This window comes from Tachypleus tridentatus, chromosome 1 (assembly GCF_004210375.1).
Source record: "Tachypleus tridentatus isolate NWPU-2018 chromosome 1, ASM421037v1, whole genome shotgun sequence".
In the NCBI taxonomy this organism is placed as follows: domain Eukaryota; kingdom Metazoa; phylum Arthropoda; class Merostomata; order Xiphosura; family Limulidae; genus Tachypleus; species Tachypleus tridentatus.
Window position 1 is genome coordinate 154,201,933 of NC_134825.1, and position 14,714 is coordinate 154,216,646.

General features: G+C 31.3%; 1 protein-coding gene across 6 annotated transcripts in view; it reads left to right on the plus strand.

Annotated features, from left to right (window-relative positions):
* The window catches only part of LOC143227899 (uncharacterized), a 33,069-nt gene extending 18,646 nt beyond the window's left edge, over positions 1–14,423 (plus strand). For 3 of the 6 annotated variants that reach the window (XM_076459281.1, XM_076459260.1, XM_076459288.1), the window contains 3 exons: positions 4,098–4,231; positions 5,599–5,741; positions 9,557–14,423. In XM_076459281.1, the coding sequence (XP_076315396.1) occupies positions 4,098–4,231; positions 5,599–5,741; positions 9,557–9,585 (306 nt within the window). In that variant the 3' untranslated portion in view covers positions 9,586–14,423. The remainder of the gene's footprint in view (positions 1–4,097; positions 4,232–5,598; positions 5,742–9,556) is intronic. The other 3 variants (XM_076459264.1, XM_076459270.1, XM_076459274.1) reach the window with 3 other exon arrangements.
* Positions 14,424–14,714: the final 291 nt, after the last annotated feature.

The following is a 14,714-nucleotide window of genomic DNA, read 5'->3' on the forward strand; positions in this document are numbered from 1 at the left end:
TATGATACTCCTTATGCTCTCAAGATCAGCTTTATTTTTTTGTGCTGCCTTCTATTTTTTATACTTTTTTTAATACATGCCACAAGCCTTCAACCTTTGTTGTTTTCTTTCTTTCTTTTTTTTTCTCCACCATTTCCTTTCATTCAGGTTTGTGCTTTTGCCACTGCATGTGGTAATGGCATTAATATGCCTATTTCTTGATACTTTCAGTTTAGTTTGCTCTTGCAATTTTGTGTGGGCTACTACATTTTGAATCACAAGTTATAGGTTCAATTTACCTGCACTGCTGGCCAAAATCTTAAGGCCAAAGAACATAAAGACAAATTATGCATTTTGCATTGTTCGACTCAACCACTTATTTGAGTAGAGATTTGAAAGATGAAAATAAGAAAAGGGAAAATAAAAATAAAAAACTTTTTTAGCATTTAATAGGGAAAATGTGAACACTATGACATTAGCCTAAATACTAGCTGGTCAAAAGTTTCAGACCATCCAAAAGAAGTCTTAAACAGGGTAGGAAATGCCCAACAAGAGGTCTCAGTAGTGAGTTGCATGGCCATCAGTGCAAATAACTTCAAACATTTGCTTTGCCATGGTTGATATAAGTGTTTGCAGAAGGCTGGCTGGAATGTTATCCCAAGTGGGGAAGATGGCTTCACTGTTTGGAATTGACGTTCATTTTCATAGACTTCCCTTGCCATCCACCCCCTAACATTTTCAATGTGGTTTAGTTTGGAGGAACACACTGGATGGTCCAAAAGAATCATGTTATTTGCCATCAAAAAGTCCTTTGTACTGTGGGTATTGTGAATTGCAGCATTGTCCTGCTGAAAGATCCAGTCATTTCCATACAAGTGAGGGCCTTCACTCAATAAGGATGCTCTCTTCAACATGCCAATGAAGCCAGCTGCTGTTTGACACCCCTTTATAACTTGAAGCTTCTTTGTTCTGTGGAAAGAGAAAGCACCCCAGATTATGATGGAATCTCCTCCACTGTGTCATAATTATAATTTTCTTAAACAGAAATGTATTTCCTTTAGGTACTTTCTCAACTCACACTTCCCACCCTTCCTCCTCAGTATATTCCAGTGCTGGCATCTTCTGACAAACTTGAAAATGATAGTTTGGTGGTGGTGCATAGAGGGAGTTGTGTAATAGTAGTGCTCTCCTATTGGTGGAGAAGGGACATGTAGTGATTTACATAAGAGACATGTTAGAACTTTGGATTCCAACAGAGAGAGGGCCAAGACCTGTAGCGTGTGTTAAAAAGTTCACAAATAGAGGGCAGCACAAAACAAGAAAAGTTAATATTGGGTACTTATCAGAAATACATTTTTATATGGGAAAAATTATAATTTTCACTCTAAATGGTTTCGTTGTTGTTAATTTTAATTGTTGTAAGTCATAACAGTCATACGATTTTAAATTATTAAAATTCCTCTCTAGCCATCAGTGTGTCCCAACTGCAATGCTAATCGAGATTTTATGTATAGTGAAGAATTCTACATTTATTCTTACACAGTTTAGCACTTTATCAAGAATGGCAAACCATGTGATTATCATTTTTGATTTCCTGAAGATAAGTGTAATAGACTTTAATAAAAAATACTTGATTATCTCACAATAAATAAGAAAACATTCCATTTATAGCCCTTTATTTACCAGCAATTAAATTTGTCATTCCCCCAAAAATACATAATTATATGTTCCCAGTTCACCTAAATTTGGAATTTGTTTTCTCCAGCATGAATCAGATCACATCAAAATTGAAGTTTTAAGAACAGAGAACTTTTTTTAGTCACCTGTAGAAACAATATGACATTGCATGACAGTTTTTGTAATAAAATAATTTATTTCTTGCAAATCATGTCTAACTGATGTAACTATAGCTGTGTCATTAGGTTTGGTTATCATTGTGATACTTTGATAAAACGTATTCAAGTACTCATCAGAAAAAAAAAAAACTTTTGCAAGCAGAGAATACATTTTGTTATGAAGCTGTTTTACAGAAAATGCTAAAGATAAACCAGTTTTTACCTGTAACGATCACGGCTATAGAAGGAAAACATTCATAGTGCTCCTCTGACTATTCAGTTTTTTTTTTCTTCAGAAAGAGATCTTGTATTTTGTGATCAAAATTAGACTTTAGGCTGGTTTTACAATGGAAACTGGATATTTTAGGACTACTTGTAAAGTTTGAACCTTTCATTGTTGAGTGTATAAGCAAATTTCAAAATACAAGCAAAGGATATCACAATATTTGTTTTGAACTCATTTGATTTTAAAACAAACTGTCTTGTTAATGATTTTTGCAGAGGTAAGCGAAGTACGTTTCAGTTATTGTGGACATCAACATCAGTTGTCTTACAAATGGTTCAGCAACATTTACAGTGTAATATTTTCATGCATCAGCTTGACAGACTGAAATAGTTTTGAACATTTTTAGTATTGCACAGTTATGGAGCTGAAAATTTTTCCAATGCAGTATTATAAATTTTTTAAGAATTGGAAATTCTGATTGTTGTAATCACAGTAAGACATGACTGAAAAGTTCAATGACTTACAAGCTTGGATCAGTGATAGTAAGTCAGAATGGGAAATTATGTCCTCTTCTGTTCACTCTCTCAACTGTATTGTGCTGCAGGATCTTGTATTAATGTCATATCACAAGAACTATTTCACCTCTTAGATTCAACACATCATGTTTTTGAAAGTCAAAGAGCTTGTAGTGAAACCACTATAAGATAATCGGTCTGTCAGATTCACATGGTACAAGGTAAAAAAACATGAAGTCTGGCTTCAAAAATGGAACAGTGGAAAATTGCATGTGATTGTTTTGCACTTTGGAACTGATTCAGTGCATTAATACTGTCTTCAGATAGAACTGAGTACTTTTTTTTTTTTTGAACAGCTTCTATACTTATGAGTGTATAATAATGGCATTTATCAACATACACATGCATGTTGAAGTAAACTGAGGAGATTACTCTAACATCAGTGATGTAGAAGTTGACCAGCCAGCTAAAAACCTGAAAGATTTTACATTCTGATGGATTCACCCTAGCTTTTATATATCACAAACTAGCTTATACATCAATTTTTGACCAGTATTTTCAAGTATTCTTAACTTTTAATTTCTGGAAAGTGCTTACTTGTTCTAAATTTAAGAGGAATTCTTTCAGTTTTGTCAGTTTGTTAAACAAGAAGAGAGTTTGCTATAAATATGTATAAGATTATAAAAAGCCAAAGAATTGAAGAAACATTTCCAATGATGTAACTGTATTATGGCTCTGTTTTAACCTTACCTCCTACTAACTGGTAAGATGAGATATCCTCTGCAGTGAAGCAGTTAAGATAATAGACAAAGATCTAACACAAGAAGACTTGGCATGGCCAGGTGGTTAAGGCACTTGACTCTTAATCTGAGAGTAGCAGGTTCGAATCCCCGTTGCACCAAACATGCTTGCCCTTTCAGCTTTGTGGGTGTTATAATGTGATGCTCAATCCCACTATTCATTGGTAAAAGAGTAACCCAAGAGCTGGTGGTGGGTGGTGATGACTAGCTGTCTTCCTTCTAGTCTAATACAACTAAATTAGGAACTACTCGTGCAGATAGCTCTTGAGTAGCTTTGCAAGAAATTAAAAACAAAAACAAAAAACTAACTAACACAAGAAACCAGAAACTGAGAGAGCTCTTGGGCATGACTTCTGACCCTAACATACTTTGAAGGCATTATACATCAAGCTGCTAAAAAAAAGTGTTTGAAAAACAATTTCAGTTTATTGTAACACATTATGTGCATGTTTTATTATTTTTCAGCATTATAATAAAAGGCAGTGGGTGACTTAAGATCCATGCTTTTTTTTATTGTATGTGGTGGTATTTTGTACAATTAATTTAAGTAGGTGTTAACCAAAGCCCATTTACACCTTTTAGCTGTTCGCATGTACATTATGGTTTCTTCTCATTTCAGTATTATAGGTAATACTCAGTTTATTATTCAACAACTATTATAGCAGTTATGTTGTTCTCTAAATGCCTTTCCTAATTTGGCAAATTATTATTTAAAAGAAAAGCTATGCACTAATTTTATCAGTTTAACTTTCACCAGGATGGGGAAGCTACTACACCAAGTTCAGAAGGGAAAAGATCCTGGGAACGACAGAGTTCTCTTAATGGTGTTAGTCCTGGATTAGGTAACAGTTCAGAGTCTCCCATACATGGCCGTAGGTAAGTTCCTAAATATTGAGGTCTACATTTTCCCTATACAATAGTCACAGAAATGGTGCTTGGTAGTATTTAATAACTATTGAAACTGAATACATTGGTAACTTTAGGAAAAAAAAAGGTACCTGAGTACATTAAGATAAAATGGTTCTGCAAAAATTGAGCAAAGCTTCTATTGTACAGTATATTCTACTATTTTAAACATTTTTCATGTAGAATAATAATAACTGCTGTGAAGTTCAATATTTGTATAAAATCTGATATTAGGTTGTCCAAAAATAAATGTCATTTTTTTTATTGTAAATTTTGGAAAAGTCTAAACCAGTGTTGTAAAACATGCTTTAATCAAAGTAAGCACCATTTGCTTCAACACACTTTTACTAATGTGTAATGATGCTGTTTATGCCTCTGCTATAGAAATCAGAGTTTCTATGATCAGTGAACTCCCGGAAAGCTTCTTCTGCAGCTGCCTGGTTTTGAAAGTGTTTATTGTTCAAAAAGTTGTAAAACTGTTTGAAAAAATGAAAATCTGTAGGGGAAAGGTCTGGGAAATAGGTGGATTAGGCAGAACCTCGATTCCCAATTTGTTAAATTCTTGGAGGGTAATCCTTGACAAGTTTCATAATGCCAATTTTGTTGATCTTCAGTCAGCTCATGTGAAACCCACTTATTCAACTATTTCGTTTTTCCAATTGCATTCAGGTGGTTGGCAATGCTTGATTTACTTGTGCCGAGCTTTACTGCAAGCTTACGTACTGTCGTGCGAGGGTCTGTCTCTCAACTGCTTCCCTTAATGTGGTTTCATCAAAGGATGGCTTCCTTCTACGTCTTCATGGTCTTCAAGACTTTCATCATCTCATGTTGAAACCTTTGGAACCAATGCTGAACTGTACATTCAGTAACAGATCTGTGGCCAAACGCCTGGTTGATGTTCCATATGGTTTCAGTAGCTTTTCATCCAAGTTTGAAGTTGGAGAGGAAAATCAGATGAAAGTTCTTCTTGCCCATGCTGTCTTGAGGGTTGCAAAACTCACTCTGAGTAGAGTTGGAACACCAGACAGTTAAGACATCTTGTAAGCAATAAACATTGGATTAACCAACTCAACATTCAGCTTCTAAATGTCATCGTGAGAATTCCGACATTTATTTCTGAACACCCTAATATAACTCACAAAATGATTTATAATTCTAACTAGATTGTAAAGTTGGTTGATAAATATTGGTGATGTGAAATGCTCTAATTGTAAGAATTTAGTATATGATGTAAGATTGCTTTATAAATTAACTGTCTTTATTAAATAAAACAAATATATTTAATGTTATATTTTGTAATACATTGTCTCAGTTCTTTTATATTACCTGTAACACAGTAGAAGTTTGCAAGAGTCACTCGGAGATGGAGACTTGAGTAGAGCTTATGGAATCGATTCATTGGAAGTAGACAAACTGAAACAGGAAATACTGACAGAAATTAGAAAGGATATTAACAAAATGAAACAAGAGATAATTGAAGGTAAGATTCAGCTGTTAGCTCACACACTGGCAGAATGAAGCATATATTTATTGAAACAAACCTGCTTGTGACATTGTATTTACTCAATAAAAATTGTAAATATGTGATTTATCTTGCATACAACATCAGAAAAGTACATGGTCGTGTAATATTTAGCAAAATAGGAAGTAATTTAATTACATTTATGATTTTAGTTTTGGAGCATTTTAGGTTACTAAGCTCCAAAAATGTTGAAATTATTTGTCTGTACTAACTTTTTATAATGATTTTTACAACAGAACTATCATATATTTTTAATTATAGTATTTTGTTACTATTAAAATGATAGTAATAAGATGAAATTAGTGTGTCAAGTAATGCTAAAATATATTCATTGTTTATAATACACAAATTACAGAAAGCATTAAATAAATGCGAGATTAATGTGTAAATAAATACAGTGAATAACACTTCAACAAACAAGAAGATATTTTTAGTGAAGAATTTATTCTACAAAGGTAAAAAATTGATAATTAACAAAATAGATGAAAATTGAAATCACACTGTATTTATTGTAAACTTGTGCAAATTAATCACTAAAGTTATAGTTTATCATAAAACAGTTTTTAGTTGTTGTTATGTACTGGTTTTGTATAAAAAGGAGTTCTCATGAGTATGTGGTAAAGATACAAATTGAGTTTCTAAGCCAACTACCAATTGTATACTTTGTGATGACCCTGGTTATAAACTATTGGTCTTTGAGGTAGTCTTTTCATTACACTAAATTTATTGTTTCCTTCTTTATATTATATTTTCCAAAGCTTGTTATTTATGTGCTATTGATATTTTATTTGTTTATTTTAATAACCCAAATGTACAGAAATCCACAGAAGGTGTTTACAAATGGTATAGTATAAATTTCTATTAGTTTATGCATTATACAGAAGAACTTGCATACTAACTTGAATGTATGGCTGGAAGCCACTGTCTTTGTAGAGCCAGATCTTATTGGCATTCAGCTCATCCAAAGACGTTCTTATTGATGATCAGAAACCCACTTGAAATAAAAATGTATCTCAGAACAGCTTGTATGGGTATTAACACTTTTATTGATAAACAGAGAACAATGTTTTGACCTTCCTAAGTCATCTTCAGGTTGACAAAGAGTTTGCAACTGAACGTTGCCAGACACATGTTAGAGACAAGAGTATAAATGGGTATGGGATTATAGGGGGCATTGCAGTTAGATGTTAGATTATTAGTATAGATATAAAGGTGTTCCATTATATTGGTTTAATTTTGGTTTTAGTTGTTAAAAAAGTAGGGCTTTTTTGAATTTGCATTTGTTTATATTTGTTTCCCTACTTGGTATCTGGGAGTTTTCTATGGTTATGTTGTGTTTATTTGATTTGCAGTGTTCAAATATGCATGAAGGCATGTTTTTGTGTTCTATGAACCTAGTTTCCATTTTTTGCTTGTTTCTCCAATACAGAAGTTGTGGCAATTGTTGCATTGTATTTTATAAATTATTTTAATGTTGTGTTTGTCAGTGTAGTTCTTACATAATATGGACTTTAGTTTTGTACCTGGTTTTAGAATAAATTTGGTGTTTACTGGAATGTTGTGTTTTGTTATAAGTTTTTTCCAAATGTTGGTTATTTTTTGCACTGATGTCAGGAACATGTGATATGCAGCAGTGTAAGGCTTTGTAGTTTGTTGTATCTTGGGATTGTTCAGAATTTAATTAAACTACTTTGTTATCAACTTATGTTAAACATAGCATTTATTCCTAGTTTATGACTGAAATTTTTGTTTTGCATATCTTAATTTCAGAAGAAGGTGTTAAAATAAGTTCCAAATCTGTACCTATGTGAGCCAGATTTTTGTTCTCTTACAACGGCTTCTGATTTTCAACTAATTAGGAACACACACTAAAGATATTAACTCTCCAAAATATAAAATCTTAACCTCTACTTTACTGAGATACCATTGTTCAGCTCATATGACACACCTTATCTATCTCTTCTGTCTTTTATGAAATGTCTGTGATTTTTTCTGACATTACTATTGTCTGTTTTGTTTTAGAGGTCATATCAATAGTTGGTAAGGAGAGCTTAACCTATTTAGACTAAAGACATTGCTCAGAGCAGTAATTAAAATTTTTAAGCTATTTATAAGTTAAGTAGAAAACCAGGTAAATGATAGTAACTTTGAGAGATTCTATATATTTTATGCTGTAAAATGCATATTTAAAAGCTAAACAAATTAGTTTTTTTGGACAACTAACATACTGAGAAACATCGAGGCTCATTAAACCATGCCCCTGAATGAAACCACTTTAAGGCTAAAGTAAGTGCTAAATTTCTCATTTTTCACATATGTGTTTCATTTATTGATATATATTTTTTGAATAAAAGTAACTAAAGTATAAAAGTTTATTAGGTTAGATAAACAAAACCTAAATGAAAGAAAATAAATGAAAAACTGTGGCTTGATCATTCCTTGTTCCATGTATGCAACATAATTAATTTGTCATAACATGATGTTTACAATTTTTTTATTCTAAACTGTTGTCTCTTCTTCTAGGTATTATATACTTATTGTTGAAAGTACAGCGAAAAACCTAACACTTAAAGAAACCAGGTGTCAAAATCTTAGAAACTTGAAGCTGTTAGAATAAGTAATTCTAATTCTGTTGCAATTTACAGACATTCTAGAAAAAAAATTTGTTCAATTTTAATATTTTTAAATATTTTAATTTCTCCATACATCAGTAAATTTGTTGCAGTTAGTGTTAGGGTAGAGAAAATAAGAAATAGTGTGTAGTTTCAAAATAAAATTATTGTGTGAGGAGGTGTGCTATTGGTTATACAGATGAAACATAAAATGTGTAAAAAAAAGCATTTTTATATGAGCATATGAAAATCACTTTTGACTCAGACTTGTTCAGTAAATACTTAGTAAATTCACATAAAATCTCTAGTAAAAAGTAGGTTTTTAAAATTTTGTTGTGTGTGTGTGTGTATGTAAATATACAATAGATTGCTTTTAATGTGTACTAAAAGTTTGCCTTAATTTTGCAAAAATGCACTTGGCACATCAGAACTAACATGATGAGTTCACCTTAGCATCTTTTTTTTACTCTTCTGAGATTTTATTTTCCATTTTATGTGTAACCTGTAATCAGCATAAATCCTCTTAAAAAAAACAGTTTTGCTACACGCTTTGTACTATTTTTGAGAATACCTCGTGCAACTTCAAATAAGTTTTGCATTAGCTACAATGGACACTGTATTCTTGGGTAACTTCTTGCACCAAACTTTTCACTAGCTCCAATGACAGTCATCTTGTAGCCAGTTTTCTCCTTACTAAATTTATAGCTTCCAGTGTTGTGTTGTTGTTGATGTTCTTTGCTATTGATATCCCTTTTTTATCTTTTCGTTTGAAATGCTAAAATTTTGTGTTGTGAAAGTTTTCACAATTATTCAGTAGAAAATTTGTGTGTCAGAAAATCCTCCCAGAAGAAATCAATTTTAGGTGGTGTCTGCTCTTGGAACTCATGCATATTTTAATTGGATTACAACAAGTCTTAAGGCTTTTAACTTGTGTAGTCACACTCAAGGATGTAACCAGTAGGAAGATTACAGGATATACAAGTCATTACCATGGATTTTGAACAACCCTTCATATGTTATACAACACTTTCATTGCTCTCTGTTTCTGCTAGGATTTTATATGTTAAAGAATAGTTGTAATTGCTCCTGTTTTTTACTAGTCTTTACTATGTTAGAGAACAGTATTAACAGCTGTGGGATTATTTTTATCCATTATTTCAGTCATTAGACAAGAATTCAACAGAAGATAGATACAACATACCCAGAGGTGACTCAACCAAACTTGTTGGAATACCATGCCCATTACTGCTTCTTAAACATACTTTTTTGTAAGTAATAAGTGATATCAGTCATACAGATTGTAAACTGCCTTGCATGATGAATAATGATCTTATTTTAAGTTCTTATTTCCATGAGTCATGCAAGGCAATGCATACGTGTATTATTTTCAGAATTGGAGAGTTTTGCTGGAACATTGTGGCATGTAATTTATTTGAATTGAAAAAAGTAATCGAATGGTACTGCATTTTATATAATATTGATATTTGATGGCTTGTTGAGGCATTATACATGAAAAGTAACAAGTTTCCTTCTATAATGTTAAACTTCTTCAAGGTTTCTTCCTGAATATTATGTTTTTAGTTCATCTGTATTTTTATTGTGGTGCTTTTGTATAAAATCCAATAGCTCATAGACTGGAGACCACATATTTCTTTGTAAACTTATTAACACCCAGCCATATTCTGAAGATTTGTTAGCAAATTGAATACAAGCTTATTTCACGAGATATTGTTCTTTATGGAAAAGATGCACAAGTCCAAAAACCAAAGAATCAAGCTATTCAACAGAAGTTTCTGCAAATAAAAACAAGTATATATATTTATATTGGTTATCTTTGATGCATTTGATTATTTACTAGGTATATTTTGTAAGTTATACTCATTTTAAAGTTTTAGATTGTCAATGTATAATTTGACTTCTTATTTCTCATTGCTGAGATGGTGAATCCTATTTCTGAAGATTTTTATGTAAAAAATAGGTTATTTTTTTTTGACAAACATACTCATTATAAACAAAACTTGTGTTGATGTAAAAATTATTTTAAAATACATTTTTTTCTTCAAAACTACATTAGTTTTGTTCTAAAGTTTTAAACTTTTTTGTGTGTTTCCATAGAGTGTGGAATTTTGAATAAACAATAATTTGGTTTTCAACTAAAACAAGTCAGTCTTTGAAATAAATTTTGATATACATAAAAGAAAGGTTGTATAAAGTTAAACATGCTACATGAATGGCACCATAATGAAGTTCATGTCAGTAATCAGTTGTAAATCTGGATCTTTTTTGTTTCTGTGTATAATATGTAATATTGCATTACTTTCTTGTTATTGTACTCCATAAATGTTCTTAAAAATTCAGAGTGGATATGCTATTATAGTTAATTTGTATAACTTGCATTGCTTATTACATTTGTTTTGCATACTTCTAACTTTAAACTATTTGATTTTAATGAAGGATTATCATTATTGTTTAAACTGAAATGTAAAATGTAATTTGAATCTCAAAAAAAAACATACCAGAGTTTTAAATATGTTTTTAATTGTGTGTGTGCGTGTGTGCATGCATGCATTTATCTATCTTTCTGTGTCTCAAAATACATACTTATATATAATTATATCTGAAATAATTATTTTAAAAATATTATCTATCTGGAAAGAACCTTTTGAGAGATAATAAATTTATGAAAGAGAAACATCAATAATTAGAGGAAGATTTGTGCTAACTTCTCAGATATCTAGTAACACCTTCTTTAGATAATCAGTGTGAGTATATGTGTTCATATATTATTAGTATCAATTTTGGTTAAAATTGCATATTACATTAGTGATTTGAAAGTAGCAGTAACAAAATGATCACATTTTAATATTATTTGTTAAAAAAATATATAATACGAGGTTTTCCCTTTACTTTCTCTGATATTTTAGAAAAAATATAGGCACTGTTTTAGCTGTAATATAATAATCATGAGAATTTGAAAGTGAATGTGCTTCAGTGGAGGAAGTATGGCAGAAATGACCTTTTAAGAAAACTGGGTTGTTTGATACATAATCTGGTTTTTATAGGTGTAAATGGTATTGCGTCTTTTGTATTACTTTTGTGATTATTCCTCAATAACTGTACCAATTTGTCAAGATAACCATTTTGTTATGAAGACTGGAGTGCAATGCATTTAAAGGTGCATGCAAAGGATATATGAAGTTAAGGCATTAGAGAAGCATTTGTGTTAGGAATATAAAATTTATTTTAAACATTCCATTGATTGGTAGTTCTTTCTTGAGCCTAATCAGAATAACACCTCAAATTCAGATTGGAAGAATTCCATTTACTCATGCAAGCCAGTGCCGATAATAAAGTAATTTAAATATCATTGATAGGGAAGAAAATGTGCTTTGTAACTTATTTACTGTGTTGATGTATTTTAATCTTTTGGAGAGCAGTTTTATTAAGCAAAAAAATATTTTAAATAATATCATATGCAACACAGGCTTGTTTTGTGACTTGAATAGGAATGCTGATATGTGTTTCTGATCGTTTTAGCCAGGCTTATGTATTATATTTCTATTTTAATGTTAGGTTGTTTCTTTGCTATATTATTAAAGAGTTTTTAAGCCACATTGTCATCATCATACAACACAAAACTAACAGCCACTTTATAACAAGATGTAAAATATTATATTACTGTTATAGAACTTAAAAGGCTCCTAGTTTTATTTCCCAGCAGCAAATAATTGTTTTAACAGTGAAGATTGTGAACAAAAAAAAAAGGGCTGGTTATTTATATTGGTGGAGTTTTAGTGAGCTCTCAGGAATTTGACTTTTCTATCATTATTGCTTTCTGTTGTTTTTTTTACGTGAGAATGTTGTGCTCTTTCTAACATGCTGTGAGGTAATACTGTTATCAGATTTCATGAAGGTTGATATAATTTAGAACTTATTAATGGTAATTCGTTATAATGTTGTTATACTGTTTTGTGTAGTCAACATGTGTTTCATCTCAATCACTTTTAAACTAGTCAATTTCTTTTAATATCTGTGTTTATGATGCTAAATGTCCCATTTTAAGCCGTGTGTTTTTCTTGTGAATAAAGGGCTCATCAAGTCTTTTTGAAACCTGTTTGTTATCATTTTGTTTTAACAGTACTGTATATTAAGAAACTTCCATAACAGAACATGTAATGTTTTGTTTGGTTCCTGCTTAGCTTATTATACAGTGAACTGTCACTAAGTTTAGCACTATGCACAAGATGCAGAACATTATTAAATTTGGTATGTCCAACATATCACGTGTGGAACCCACTGCACAAACAACACAGTGTGTTAAGATTTTCCTTTGCTCATTAGGGAAGGATAATTAGATTGGTAGGTCTTGTATTTAAAGTATGTTTGTCAATATCATTTCATTATGTTACAGGAAATAGTGCTGCTTGTATAGTGTTTCTGTATTGTTGGAAATAAGGCTTGTATCAGTTAACTGTAGAAAGCCTCTGGTTTAATTACCATATAGTAGAGGCAGCCCTATATGTGCAGTATGAATGTGTGTTTTGAACCAACATTGCATTATTGTTTATTATGTGCATTTTGTTGACTGTTTAAGATAAGTTTGTCTGTTAATGTGTTAACTAGAATAGTGATCCTAAAGTTAGATATAGAATATAAAGTGGATGAAACTCTAGTTATTCTGCAAACTGAAATTTGGTGTTATGTGTTGTTATCCAGTGTAATTTTGCCATATCTGTAGGGTTTTGTAAAGCCAGTTGTAACTTGCATTTAAACACTCTTGGTCTTAGTGTGATGGTTTCCTATTATCTACTCTGCTCTTGAAAACTTTCTTTAAATAATACTCTTTCTAAATATTTGTATTATTTTATACTTTGTTGATCAAAGTAGTTGTCCCTGACATGGGGCATCTGTGGACCAGTAAAAATACTATTTACCAGAATGAGTTTAACCCTTTCATTGCATTGCCATAGTATCTGTTTTTTGTTCTTTGTGCCATAGAATCTACAACATGCACTAATCTTCTTTACCTGTATCCCCATGCAGCTGTTTTTGCCTTGGCTGAGCATATGATACATTCTAGGGGAACCAGCAAGTATTCTAGTGTTTATATTTTGTGCAGATCATATGACTATCACTTATTTTCACAGAATAGTGTTCTTTCACAGAAACAGTGGGATAATCCCTTGGAATTCTCTTTACTGTTTCACTTTTGTTTAGCAATGGTAAACTTAAAAAAATAAATCAACTGTATTTTCACTTACACAGTAGATTTCAGTCTTTATCATCTGAAAAGAAATTTCAAAGCAATGAATTGTAAAAGCCCCAGTGTTTATCTAAAATAAGTTTTGAATTCTGGATGCCTTTAATATGTGCATTGCAAGTACATATATCAAGATAAATAGATTATGTAACTTGGAAGAGTAGGCCTAAATATATACTAGTAATGAGCACTCCCATAAATTTTAACAGTTGTGACATCACAAAACAATGGATTTTACCCTGAGATTGTAAACAGTCTCTTCCAGTGAAACTATGTCATTAAAAACCACAACTTTCTAACTATATTATTAAAACAGAAGCTCCATACATGTAAATAAACACTGCTACAGCAGTGAAGAAGTTAACAATGTTCTTCATCCAACATGCTTTATAGTTGCGAAGTTATTTTATTGTGTTTGTATATAACTTAATACATAGTGTGACCTGTAGGCTAGTGGAGTACAACACAATGTAGAATGTAGGAAGTTTCTTACTACCAAGTGGTTTTTGTACTATTTTGTATTTTAAACTTTGAATTAGCTTCATGTTTGTAACTATCTTTTTATTTATATTGTCTGTGAATCAACTGAGTGTTTTCTTTACAACAGTGATCTGTATTTTGTTTGAGTTGGTTGATAAGTAGTGCACATATATGCCAAAAGTATATTTGGTTTTGTAGTCTGTTAATGTTGAGAATAACATATCTTGTCCCCAGAAAAATGTATCATGTTTATTTGACAACCAAGAATTAAACATTTTCGTTGTAAAATTGCTGTATTCAATATATTATGTTCAAGAAGTTTGAATACATTTTTTCATATTTGTTAAGGCATATAGTGCAGTATTTTACAAAATGTGTAGGAGAGTATCACAGCTTTAGCTTCAGTGAGTTTAGAATACCAATCTACAAGCTTTTGTGTGTTTTGATTTTTTAATATGTCCATTAAAACTTTTGTGTAGCTAGTTAACCCTGTTGTCAGTTGATTGGAAATATTAACATGCACTGAATGTCCCTTTATTTTTTTAATCCACTAGATATTAATATCAGTATAATGTGCCA